The 14,148-nt window shown below is 41.5% G+C and overlaps 1 protein-coding gene across 5 annotated transcripts in view; it reads left to right on the top strand.

Moving 5' to 3' along the window:
• The window catches only part of SLC24A2 (solute carrier family 24 member 2), an 83,375-nt gene that overhangs the window by 41,235 nt on the left and 27,992 nt on the right, over positions 1 to 14,148 (top strand). For 4 of the 5 annotated variants that reach the window (XM_079959417.1, XM_079959413.1, XM_079959414.1 and 1 more), the window contains exons 3-4: positions 7,596 to 7,625; positions 10,784 to 10,892. In XM_079959417.1, the coding sequence (XP_079815543.1) occupies positions 7,596 to 7,625; positions 10,784 to 10,892 (139 nt within the window). The remainder of the gene's footprint in view (positions 1 to 7,595; positions 7,626 to 10,783; positions 10,893 to 14,148) is intronic. The other variant, XM_079959416.1, reaches the window with a different exon arrangement.

The raw sequence follows: 14,148 nt of genomic DNA, 5'->3' as shown, positions 1-14,148 counted from the left end.
CATCAATGTTGTGTCATCTGATTAGCCCTTGATAAAGGCCTCCTGGCCAAAATGTGGGCATTCTTCATAAATAAAGTCACCATTATTCTTCCAGCATCTTTGAGATTCATTTCTCCCATGGTCTTTCAGATGCTTCCAGATTTTGGTGCAATGTGAAGCAAGGATTCAAATTCCTTTTCAATCATAAGCATATCCAAACTAATGCAAGGCAAATAAATAGCAGGTGAAAAGCTCCAAAGTTATATGAAAACTCATGCGCATTAGAGTTTATCAGACATCTTAGGTTGCAGAGGAGAAGTGTTCTTGGTAGCTGCTTCCTGACTTCAGAGATAGAGGGTTTTCTTAGAGGTTCTGGCAGAATATATTTCAAAAGTTACTTAAGACACTGGGATACATATATCCTTTTTCATCTTACTTTTTTGGGGGGGATGGTGGAATTGTTCTTAACATTTTAAAAAACTTGGCTTTTTCTTCTTCTGATTTTCTTTTAAAAAAAACCACACTCTTCAGAAAGCTCTAAATCATATGCACTTTCCACTAAATGAACTTCATTTGACATTAAAGCTGACCTTTTCAGAAAACTGCCATTTTTGTTCCTAGGCTCTCTTTGTAACTTGAGTGAGCGTTGTAGGTATTTCCCTGCTCGTGTTATGTTTTGTCATGGAAACAGACCTTCTCTGTTTGCTTCTAGCTGCAAAGAAAATATGACAAAACATTGTTGTTTGATTCAGTGGTGATGCAGTTATTATCTTCACCATTGGATGCAATTAAAATGCATTTTCCAGGCTTGGAAGAAGAGAATAAATTCGCTAAAACTGTGAGTTTTATGTAACCAGCAGTAGGAACTAGGTGTTCTCTGGTTGCATTATTGCTACCTCTTTCAAATCAAACATTTACAAGACTAAAGAAAATAAAATACAATAAAATATTTTTTAAAAATCCTTCCAATAGCACCTTAGAGACAAACTAAGTTAGTTATTGGTATGAGCTTTCAACTTGAGGTTGTAAAGGTAAAGGTACCCCTGACCATTAGGTCCAACTTCTGCCAGTTTCAGAAATTGTGGGTTACTTTGCACCCACAGACTCTGGTACCCAAAACCTGTAACAATATTATTTTCTTAGATACGTCAGCTTTGTTGTTGTTGTTGTTTAGTCGTTTAGTCGTGTCCGACTCTTCGTGACCCCATGGACCAGAGCACGCCAGGCACTCCTGTCTTCCACTGCCTCCCGCAGTTTGGTCAAAGTCATGCTGGTAGCTTCGAGAACACTTTCCCACCATCTTGTCCTCTGTCGTCCCCTTCTCCTTGTGCCCTCCATCTTTCCCAACATCATAGTCTTTTCCAGGGAGTCTTCTCTTCTCATGAGGTGGCCAAAGTCTTGGAGTCTCAGCTTCAGGATCTGTCCTTCCAGTGAGCACTCAGGGCTGATTTCCTTCAGAATGGATAGGTTTGATCTTCTTGTAGTCCATGGGACTCTCAAGAGTCTCCTCCAGCACCATAATTCAAAAGCATCAATTCTTCGGCGATCAGCCTTCTTTATGGTCCAGCTTACGTATCCTTAAATGTAATTTTGGGTGCATGGTGTACACAAGCATATTTGATTCTCTCAATGATTTCAAGCAAGTATACTTAAAATGACAGCAAATATTTCATTTGGAGTGGTACTTGTGGGGAATCATTTATTCATAGCAGTTCTTTGAAAAGGGCATCTCAACAACTTTTCCAGTGGAAGAATCACACAGCATGACAAGATAGCAATGCTGTAAAAACTAGCAGGACATTTTTATTTTATTTTATAAAGAAAATGAGGACTTCTATTGTTGTTGGGTTTTTAAAATATGTGTGTGGAGAGAGAGAGAGATGGATCACAGCCATTTTTATTATTATTTAGTGGCTTCAGCTCTTAATTTTGTCATATTTTGAATAGTAGGAGTGATTTCATCCCAGCCTGGGCTGAACAAAGAAAGAAGTGTGATGCTAACTAGGTTTTTTGGACTCATACCAAAATGCAATGTGCTTTATTTGGCTACCTTAATAGGTTATAATAAGGTTTAAGGATTGTTACTCCCACAAGCCCTTTTGAGCTTATAATATATTTGCTCTTAGAGACTTTAGTCCTTATCTACCAAACACTTGTTCGGACAAGTAAACCTCCTCTATATTTTTTGTCAACTTAGGAGAAACTTTGCTTAGAAGGTTTGCAAAATTGCACGAAATCATATTCCATCTTGTAAGAACAGCTTTACCCAAATCCTGATTCAGAGAAGTGTGGGAATCAGATCTGGGTGGGAGACCTCAAAGACCTGAGGTGGGATACCATCTGGGACAAGCAACCAGCCACTTAAAACAATGTTGGCTAGAATTAAAAGAGTCCATACTCAAGGTTGAACATAGTTGCCATCTCATCCTAGTAAGGGTGCATTATATGAACTGATCTTCAGCATCATTATGTTGGCAGCGTTATAATATGGAGGCTCTCTAATATGTATGTGGTGGGGTGGTAAAGTTTTTGGGGAGATTTCAGAAATTGTTCCACACATAACCCCACTAATGTATATTTAGCACATCTCTCATTATATGACAGCAAAGCAATATTGATTATACACAATGGCTCATTGATACTTCTCCTGGCAGCAGTAATATTGGAAGTGGTAAGATACTAGAAGCTGAACACTAGATCTCCATTAGAGGGGTGAATATAATAGAATCTAGATTTTTTGTCTGAAAAGGTTACCTACCGCAGCAGAAGGTTGAGGGGCTTGGTCAAACAATGCAACTTTCTGAAGACTCCATGTCTTTCAAATGTTACTAAAGGATCTGACCTCCCAAGACCACCAACAGATCTCTTTCTGAGGAGATAATTTACCTTGGACATTTTGGTAGCAAAATTGAACACCAAAAAGACTGGGCTTAGAATATATATTCCTTTGAAACTTGTATGAGGAAAATGATTTGGGAAACTTGTTTGTATTTTGGAATGTTAATTGTGCTGTTTGAAACCAAATAAAAATGTGTCCATATATTTGTTCAGCTAGTCAGAATAGGCAGTAAGCTAAGTACCACGTTGTTGCATCATCTCCATTCTGTATGAGGCAGGGAGAGAGATGAAGGTTAGGAGACCATTTTCTTTTTGTGTTTGGAAGATCACAGTCATACAGGTAAAGTGCCAGGAATAATTAGAAGAGACAATGCTTCAGTCCCCACTAGGTACTGAACGCTTTATCTGTAATGAAGAACTTGCTGTTCAGGTTTTGTGCTGTTTTGTTCTGATTAACTGGCAAGCGAGTTGCCCATATAGTGCATTCTCATGGTAGCAGCAATGCTGTCTTTCTGAATAATCGTCACAAGGATGTAATATGAGTTAGTACTGTGTTAGACAGTACTAAAGATCGTGTTCAACAAGTCAGGTTGCACCCTTGCTGCATAATTTGTTTGACTTCTATACTGATTGTCTCGCCTCTGTTTGGGGGCAATTCTTACACGTCCAACATCTCAGTCCCAAATCTGTTTACTTGGAGCTATTTGTCCCACTGATTCTCAGTAAATCTGCTTAGGAACTCGAGAGACCCTGCAGCTACAATCCTACACATACACACAACTTATATTTAATGATTTTATGCTTTGCTGTTGTTTCCCACTCTGGAAATACTTTAGAATACTGTGCCAATAACTCTTTTTTGAAAAGAAATGTGTGTGTGTTTTGGAGGGAATCATAGCACTATGGCAATAGTTCTGCTAGCACAAGCTTTTCAGCTTGCCAGGTAAAACTGTCCCCCTTTGCACTAACAGACATCCCGCTCTGGGGTGGGAAGAAGAGTGCAGAAAGCCCCATTGCACTAACAGACATCCCGCTCTTGGTCTCTTATGATGATGCTAATAACAACAACAACAACAACAACAACAACAACAACAACAACAACACAGCTCTATTTGCCGCTGCCATCTTGTACCAAATCCAAATACTGTATAGGTCTGAAAAGTATTACATACAGAGAAAATCACTCCTCCTTCACTGAGCACAGGTGTCAATCATCATGTAGTCAAAATGGCACCACCTGCACATAAGAGGAAGGTGTTAGGAGGCTCAGAAGAACCCCAAGATTTGCAGTAATGCAAAAAAAGAAATCTTTAGGAACACCTTCCCCCCAAAGAGCTCATTGAGGACTCAGTGGGCACAGAATGCTGCCTGTAAGGAAAAATGGAAAACCAGGAATTGAACATCATGGAAAATGGCATGGCTGAGAGGAACAGGGACATCTTGGGCAGATTCCATTGGCTTCCCCCGTTTTCAGATTTCAGGGGGTGGGAGATGATCCTTACGTAAGACAAAACAGCTCCATCCACACACAAGAGAGCAGGTACTGTGAGGTTTGGGTGAACCCAGAGATTTGCAGAAGTACAAGGAATCTTGGAGGGTAGGGTGGATATCTAATGGGGAGGAACCCGAAACAATCCATTGGGGACTGAGCAGGATCAACAGCCCTGAAGTGCTGAATCACTTGGAAATGAAAATAGAGCAAGGAATGGAATGGAATGGGCTGACTGGTGAGGAGAGTTGCGATGGGACAGGAGAGGCTAGCTGAAAGAACAAGGAGGAAGCCCAGAGAAAGTGGAAGGTAGGCACTCATACCTTGGTCTTTTCCATTATTGTCCTCTGTCTCCTTCCCTTTACTCCTTTTGGAGAAATTAGGAGAAATCTGCTTCCAGGGCAGATAGCCAGGGCAGATAGATATAGATATACAGTGGTGCCCCGCAAGACGAATGCCTCGCAAGATGGAAAACCCGCTAGACGAAAGGGTTTTCCGTTTTGGAGGCGCTTCGCAAAACGAATTTCCCTATGGGCTTGCTTCGCAAGATGAAATGTCTTGCGAGTTTTTCCGACTTTTTTTTCCTTCACCCCCCCTTTTTTAAGCCGCTAAGCCGCTTATCTGCTTATCCGCTAAGCTGATAAGCCGCTAAAAGCGCTAAGCCGCTAAGCCGTCAATGGGCTTGCTTCGCAAGATGAAAAAACCACTAGACGAAGAGAATCGCGGAACGGATTCTTTTCGTCTTGTGAGGCACCACTGTAGAGATAGAGATAGAGATAGAGATAGAGATAGAGATAGAGATAGAGATAGAGATAGAGATGATATAGATATAGATATTTCCCAGTAGTGATGTATGGAAGTGAAAGCTGAACCATAAAGAAGGCTGATCGCTGAAGAATTGAAGCTTTTGAATTATGGTGCTGGAGGAGACTCTTGAGAGTCCTATGGACTGCAAGAAGATCAAACCTCTCCATTCTGAAGAAAATCAGCCCTGAGTGCTCACTAGAAGGACAGGTCGTGAAGCTGAGGCTCCAGTACTTTGGCCACCTCATGAGAAGAGCAGACTCCCTGGAAAATACCCTGGTATTAGGAAAGATGGAGGGTACAATGAGAAGGGGACGACAGAGGACGAGATGTTTGGACAGTGTTCTCTAAGCTACCAACATGAGTTTGACCAAACTGCAGGAGGCAGTGGAAGACAGGAGTGCCTGGCGTGCTCTGGTCCAGGGGGTCATGAAGAGTCGGACACGACTAAACGACTAAACAACAACAACAATAGTTGGGTAGTGGGTTGAAGTCATCAACACTTGATTGGAGCCCAGGAAGCTGTAGAACAAAAGTACCACTTACAGTAGTGATTCGGCAGGATGGTAAATTGTATCTGCAGATAAGCTTGTGAAGAAAATCACCTGTGCTTCTACAACAGAAGAACCCTTTTCCATTTTGACCCCAGTTGACTTTTCCTTGGCGTAATAAGATAAAAAAAGAGGAAGGGGAAGTTTTCTCATCTAGTCTACCACATTGTCTACCACAATTTACATGTAGCTTCTATGGGGCTTTAAGCAAAGTCTTCCTTAGGTTGGAGACCTCAGTCCTGCTATCTAGACATCTCAACTCTTCATCTAGAGCAGGCATGGCCCTCCAGCAGTTTTGGGACTACAACTCCCATCATCCCTAGCTAACAGGACCAGGGGTCAGGGATGATGGGAATTGTAGTCCCAAAACAGTTGGAGGGCCAAGTTTGGCCAGGCCTGATCTAGAGTTTCTGCAGATTGAAGTTGGAACTCTGTTGTGCCCTCTACTGCTGACCTGTGGAACCTCCCATAATTGATTTCTTTTTAGCCCACATCCCAACAATTCCCTAAATATCAGAGTTCATTCTTCAAAAAAACTGGATCAAAGTGAATATAGGAAAGTTCAGCTTGCTTTTTATCTTCTGCCAGTGGTTCTCCTTCTGAGGTCAACTACAAACGAGTCGTATCTATTGGCCTGAGATGGAAATTCTGTTTTATAAATTGTGGGTTCTCTTACTTTATATCATGTGTATTATTGCATAGTATGTTCAGTGTACAGCATACTTTGCAATGTTTTGCATCACTAAAACTTACAAATTGGGTTGTGGCTGGCTTCCCTAATAGCTTATGGCTTGAAATACCAGGAATGTGCTTATTAAAGTATCTTTGAACAGTTCGGGCATCTCTGGAGCAGGGCCAGCCATGGACATTTTGCCACCAGAGGCAAACCAGAAATTGCTGCCCGGTTTCCTCCTCCTCCTCTGTGCACCCAACATGCATTAGATGTCAATCAGGCAAAGGCCTGGTTAAAGAGGAACTTTTTCTATCTATTATCATTTATTATAAAAGGTAAAGGGACCTCTGACCATTAGGTCCAGTCGTGGCCGACTCTGGGGTTGCGGCGCTCATCTCGCTTTATTGGCCGAGGGAGCCGGCGTACAGCTTCCAGGTCATGTGGCCAGCATGACTAAGCCGCTTCCGGCAAACCAGAGCAGTACACGGAAATGCTGTTTTCCTTCCCGCCTGAGCGGTACCTATTTATCTACTTGCACTTTGACGTGCTTTCGAACTGCTAGGTTGGCAGGAGCAGGGACCGAGCAACAGGAGCTCACCCCGTCGCGGGGATTCGAACCGCCGACCTTCTGATCGGCAAGTCCTAGGCTCTGTGGTTTGACCCACAGCACCACTCGTGTCCCATTATTTATTTATTATACTTGCCCTGTAAAGGCCAAGCTAGATGTGAGGGGACATGGAATTAATTGTGTAGATACAGTTATGTGCACTTAAATAAATTTGTAAATAACATCCATGGGAAGCCTCCAAGTTGTTGGGGATTGGGATGTGGGACTGCTTTCCACTGTCCAAACCATTACTTCTCTGAAGAGATTTACATTTTAAGGGAAGTCCTCATTGATCCTAAATATCAATTGCAGGTATAGTAGGTATGTAGTCTCTGTTTCAAAATGTCAAGGCATCCTTATTTCTTCAAGCCATTCTTCTTACAGCAGGATTACTCTGAGGTGCTTTATTTACATATTTATTTACATAGATGAATGATTCAGATGCATATGTGTCTAGAATAAATGTCTAGAGTTGCATGACACTGAGATGTGACTCTTTTCTAGAGAATGTGTGTTAGCATTTCTAGGGAGAGAGAGAAATTATTGTGCTGTCTTGACACTTTGTTTAACACTTTCTTTTGAAAACATTGGCATGCTTTACCATCCATTTTACTCTTTTGTTTTGTCTTTTCTTTTTCCTTTCCACTCATGCAGTCAAATGCCGGGGATGACCAGACACTAACGGTAGGCAGTAGCAAGTGTCTTTTTATATCTAGTCATTTTGATTCTAAAATGCATAGTCAGTTTTTTTTATTATATATGTGATGATATAATTGTAAAACTTAGAATCATAGAATCATAGAGTTGGAAGAGACCACAAGGGCCATCGAGTCCAACCCCCTGCCAAGCAGGAAACACCATCAGAGCACTCCTGACATATGGTTGTCAAGCCTCTGCTTAAAGACCTCCAAAGAAGGAGACTCCACCACACTCCTTGGCAGCAAATTCCACTGTCAAACAGCTCTTACTGTCAGGAAGTTCTTCCTAATGTTTAGGTGGAATCTTCTTTCTTGTAGTTTGCTCCGTGTGCGCTTCTCTGGAGCAGCAGAAAACAACCTTTCTCCCTCCTCTATGTGACATCCTTTTATATATTTGAACATGGCTATCATATCACCCCTTAACCTCCTCTTCTCCAGGCTAAACATGCCCAGCTCCCTTAGCCGTTCCTCATAAGGCATTGTTTCCAGGCCTTTGACCATTTTGGTTGCCCTCCTCTGAACACGTTCCAGTTTGTCAGTGTCCTTCTTGAACTGTGGTGCCCAGAACTGGACACAGTACTCCAGGTGAGGTCTGACCAGAGCAGAATACAGTGGCACTATTACTTCCCTTGATCTAGAATTCTAGTGCTAAAACTATTTCTGGGATTTTACTTTTCCATTTCATTTGCATTTTATTGGAAGATGGATGCATATACAGAGGGACTCCATCCAACTAAGTTTTATTCACAGTTGGCCTGTTGAAATGAATGATCCTTAGTTAGGCATGCTCATTAATTTCAATAGGTCCACTGTCAAGTATGACTTAAGACTGGATACAAGTCAGAGTCTGCCATTTTTCCTTGGCCTTAATCACCAAGCCACATACAGTCATACCTCAGGTTACAGACACTTCAGGTTATGTTTTCTTGTGTTACGGACGACCAAAACCCAGCAGTACTGAAACAGGTTACTTCCGTGTTTCGGCGGTCGCGCATGTGCAGAAGTGCTAAATCACGCTTTGCGCATGTGCAGAAGCGCTGTATCGCAACCCGCGCAGGTACACCACTGCGGGTTGCGAACGCTTCGGGTTTCGAACGTGCATCCCACATGGATCACATTCGCAACCCGGGTGTCCACTGTCTACAATTAGTTTATTGCCCCTCTCCTTGCCGTTTTGCAGCCCACAAGAAACCGAGGTGTAGAAGCTGTCTGGCCCAGTTTAGGTGAAGAATTTCACTTTCATTGCTTAACTGGCAGTCAAGGACACATTTCCCTTTCCTTTGATAGCTAAGGTAAAGGTAATGAGACCCCTGACCATTAGGTCCAGTCGTGACCAACTCTGGGGTTGCAGCGCTCATCTCGCTTTATTGGCCGAGGGAGCCAGCGTACAGCTTCCGGGTCATGTGGCCAGCATGACTAAGCTGCTTCTGGCGAACCAGAGCAGCGCACGGAAATGCCGTTTACCTTCCCACTAGAGCGGTACCTATTTACCTACTTGCACTTTGACTTGCTTTCGAACTGCTAGGTTGACAGGAGCAGGGACCGAGCAATGGGAGCTCACCCCATCGCGGGGATTCGAACCGCCGACCTTCTGATCGGCAAGCCCTGGGCTCTGTGGTTTAGACCACAGCGCCACCTGTGTCCCACCTTTGATAGCTAACTCTCTTCAAATGCCGGTTCATTAATTCGTGTCACCTCAATGGATACGGTTTTGTGAATGTGTTTGCCCAGGTCATGTGTAGCTCCTCTCTCAGGGCTCATGTGCCTAACCAAACCCCACTAGTTATAAAATAATTGCCCTGCAGGTTATTTTTTTCTTTTCGTTTTCACCAACTGTGCATATATCTTACAGTCATATATATTTCCAGAGTTATAATTCCACCTACAAAACTGCAGTGAGTCAGAAGAATGAATTGCATATGAATATGGAAATTATGTTCATTGCTTCATTGCTTTTCCATAGGTCTGGTTCACATGTCACTTAAAAAGCAGGGGGCGGCAAAGTGCGCATGCATGTGCAAATGCTATTTCCGGCGCTCCTTCCAGTGCGGAGGAGGCTTGCGCAGGTTCCCATTGGCTGCAGGAGCTTCCTGCAGCCAATGGGAAGCCGGCCAGCATTGCGGAAGGCAGTCTCCGCTCTGCTCCGTGCCGGTTTAGCGTGGCGCACGGGAGCCAACCGAGTGGGCGGCGAGGGTCCATGGGCCTTAGGTTGCCAACCCCTGCTTTAAAGCACTGTTGAAATAAAACTACCACACTGTTCAAAAGTTCCCGTTTTCTTCCTTTTGCTGCACCAAAAAGGAATCAAACCAGACTGGCCATAGTACACATGCAAACCCTTCAAGTATCCCATTTTTCCAGGGGCAATCTCAGAATTTCAGAAGCCGTCCCAGTTTCTGATTTGATGCTGGAATGTCCCAGTTGTCCTTTTTTACTCCCCTCCACAAATGCCCACTCCTGCCACAAACCAGTAAGGGGGAAGAGTTAACTTGGTAGATGCCTTGTCTTGTTTTTAGACCAATTTGGAGCCTTCATTTTGCTCAGTATTTCTGCTGTGGGCTGGAAGAGGCCCCATCTTCCTTGGCCACAACTAACTTGTCATTTGCTCTTAAGATACTGGTGTTTATAAGGCTTATATAATGTGACCCAGGGACTGAAAACCTAGTTTTATGTGATGTATTTAAGACTGTATGATCTTATTTTTTAAAAAAAATGATATTTACTAAGTTTTCCATTGTAACCATCCAATAAAAACCACATTAAAACATTCCAAATTATAATACAATTTAAAAAGCCAAACAACCGTGCCAAATTATATATCTTTGGGTGACTTCCCATGCTCTGAAGTTCAGGGAGTGATGATCTAACATTGCACATCATTCCTTAATTAGTCCAAATAGTCCTGATAAACATTTCCGATATTGATCCTTCGTTTATTTTTAACAGCCTCTGAATTCATTTAGCAAGTGGGTTAGTCCTGACTGTACGACCTTATTGTGTTATCTAATTATTTTCCTAAAATATGTAAAAAATAGCAATACCTGCTTTATATACATAGTAGGGAGGAGTCACAGCATTGTAGTACATGCAGTAAACTTACTTTCCAAACAGGATTTAAATAGTTTTTTCCCCTCTTTCCCCCTTTAGACTAAGCCCCGTCTGCAGCGTGGTGGGAGCTCTGCATCTCTGCACAACAGTCTAATGAGGAACAGCATTTTCCAGCTTATGATTCACACTCTTGACCCACTTGCTGAAGGTATCGCTTCAATGTGTTTTATTTTTTCTGTTGCTTTTCTTTCCCTCTTGTTAATTTTATTTAAAATTGGCTTCGGCAGCTAATGCTTCTTTTCTCCTGTTCTCTTCCGGCGCAGTTGACAAAATGGGTGCTTTCTTTTCATCTCAGTAGGGGGCTTCCACACGTGCAAAAACCTCCCATGCACAAACATTGGTTTAAAATCAGCCTTTAAATCCAGGTCCTGCTGAAACAATTCCTCTCCCTTCAGATAAAATAGACAAATGTAGACACAGCCCTGTTTGTGTGTTTTGTGTGTATGCAGCTCTGTGTGTGTGTGTGTGTGTGTGTGTGTGTTCTTAAGTCTTGGCTTTAGCTTTTCATACAGATTATGTCTTCCGAAATAACGCTTGCATTTGCAAGGCTAGAATTTCTCCAAAAATAAGTAATCGTACGTTAGCAAACTATGAGAATATTCCCATAATTTGCTTACTCAAGTGATTGCAAAATTTAAATTGCTCTGTATTAGAAGCACAAGGAATTTGGGTTTCACTTGAAAACTTTTTAATTACTTTTGTTTTTTTAGTGAATACACATCTCTTTGAAACGAAGATTTTGGGGGTTTTTTTGTCATTTTTTAACCAAATGATGTAACGTTCACCAGTCTTAAAGGAAAAGCTGCTACTCTTTCAGTCCTTACATTCTAAGCATTACCAAGTCTCTGCACAGACAAGTACATGTGCTTGAAAATGTTGTCAGAAGTGATTGAGACTCTCTTGACTGTATAAAGCTTTGCAACTGCCACTGGAAGCTTTGCAGCTGCTCAGTTGAAATTAACTTTGCCAGTAATAATCTGTCTGGACTGTGAAGGTTAGCTTTTAAAAAATAAATAAGATTCACATCTTCTGTCATCTTACTAAAAGAAGCAAACAAACCCCAAGACACCCAACCAAATTGTATAATTTGTCTCCTTTTATATTTCTTTGTTTTCTCCTTCAAAGCATAGCTCTGCATCGGTCTTGCATCATCTGCCCTAAGCAGCTGCTGTGTAGCCTTTCAGAACCATTTTTTAAAAACATAACACAGTGTTGAAGGAGGTTTACTTTTCCTCTCCTGTAACAAAAGTATTTAGATGGATATTCCAGAAATCCAGTGTCAGCACTCATTTATTGGTGGGCCATGACCAACAACTAGCTTATGCCTTACCCTAAATTTGCACCTGCGAAAGCACCACCATCTTCTTAAAGTCTTCTTAAAAGATTGAGGGGAAAAGCATGGGAGATCAGGCAGGAGGGAGACAAAAGAAGGGAAAAGCTGAATCAAAATTAATATTCAGTCTGCATTATAAGCCAAGAACAGAAATGTGTGTATTCAAAAATTGGGTCTGATCTTGAAATACTATTTTAGCAAAACTATAAATCCTCCAGGTGATGCGGTCATCTAGTTGTGAGATTATGACGATGACAATTGTGATTAAAGTTACCAAGGCGCTGCATAAAGATTATTATTTTTTAAGTACAGTTCCTTCCCACAACCTTACGGTCTAGTAGATACGATACAAAAGAGGAAAGGGGTTGAGAGTTCAAAGAGGGAGAGCAAACTAGTACCGTTATTTCCCCCCAAAAAAAAATATATTACTCATTTTGTAACACAAATGAACAACAAAAACAAAAAAGCAAAAAATACAAATTCTTATCTTATTTTTTCTAAACATTGTTGGGTGAACTTCCCCAAGTCCCCCCGTCTGATTTTCATTTTAACTCATCTTTAGCAGATTAGATATATCATAATTTGTAACTATTTTTTTAATCTCACTTGCTTTTACCATAAAAATCATCATATTTTATCCCTTACAAATAATACTATTTTAAAATAAATTATCTTCTACTTCTAACCCTACAGCCTATATCCACTTCCAAAGCTATTCTAAGATTTAAATATTAACATATTTTTTCAAATAGTCTTTAAACTTCTTCCAGTCTTCTTCCACCACCTCTTCTCTCTGGTCTCAGAATCTCCCAGTCAGTTCGGCAAGTTCCATATAGTCCAGTGGTCCCGCTAATGTTATACGTGTTGAACCATCAGGTGGGATGGCCACTGAGGGAGATGGTTTGGGGAGAGCCACTGCTTTTTCATCTATTGTACTAATAATAGCATTAACTTAGGACATTTATTAAGGATTAAAGTATTCCTCGGGCCATTAAGTTATCCTGGGTAATTGTTTGTCTTCTGGGAATCTAAAGTATTCATAAAGTGCTTTAGAGTGTTCAAAACACTTCGCATACATTAAATTGTACAAAAAGGGGGGCACGATTATCTCCATATTACAGATACAGAGAGAGGGACTGAGAGATAATGGCTTGCTTAAGAAAATGAGCTTTATTTGTATCTGTCTCACCCTTCACTACTGCATTTACAGGCAGCTGACATCTTATGACTATAAACAAACATAATAAAATTATGACAATAGATAAAAACTACAACAGTAAACCACCAAACATTAAAACTAGGAATTTCCTGATTTGTAGCTCATTTTCATGCATTTCCGTCTGTTTACGCAAAACTAAGTCCCACAGTGCTCAATGGAACTTACATCCAGGAAAAGCGTGTAAAAAAAAAATTGTGTCCTTAGCTACTATGCCATATCAGGACATCACTTGATTCTTAAGGCCTTTTAATCCACTGGCATTATTTAAACTTTGCAAGAAATTTGCAGAATAAGTTATCACATCTTAAAGCATTTTTTTTTAATTCGTAAAAAGAACCATATAAATATTTGAATACTTAAGTATACTTTCACCCCATTCCGTCTTATTCCCCAAACTTACAAATGTGTACAGGTAACTTTAATCTTACGCTTATTTTACTTATACAGTTGCAATTTTGTGCAGGTGATCAGAGGAAACCCAGTCTCCATTTATTTGTTTCCCCACAGGCAACTGCACCAAGCTCCTATTGCAGCACCCCAGGTGTCAGGCTTTGGCAGGTGTCTTAGAGAGCCAGTGTGGTGTAGTGGTTGAGAGCGGTGGACTCGTAATCTGGTGAACCGGGTTCGCTTCCCCGCTCCTCCACATGCAGCTGCTGGGTGACCTTGGGCCAGTCACACTTCTTTGAAGTCTCTCAGCCCCACTCACCTCACAGAGTGCTTGTTGTAGGGGAGGAAGGGAAAGGAGATTGTTAGCCACTTTGAGACTCCTTAGGGTAGTGATAAAGCGGGGTATCAAATCCAAACTCCTCCTCCTCTTCTTCTTCTTCTTCTTCTCCGAGCCCACTGGCCTCT

The sequence above is a fragment of the Podarcis cretensis genome (genome assembly GCF_951804945.1).
Source record: "Podarcis cretensis genome assembly, chromosome: 17".
NCBI lineage: Eukaryota > Metazoa > Chordata > Lepidosauria > Squamata > Lacertidae > Podarcis > Podarcis cretensis.
This window is presented reverse-complemented; position numbering and strand designations above follow the sequence as displayed.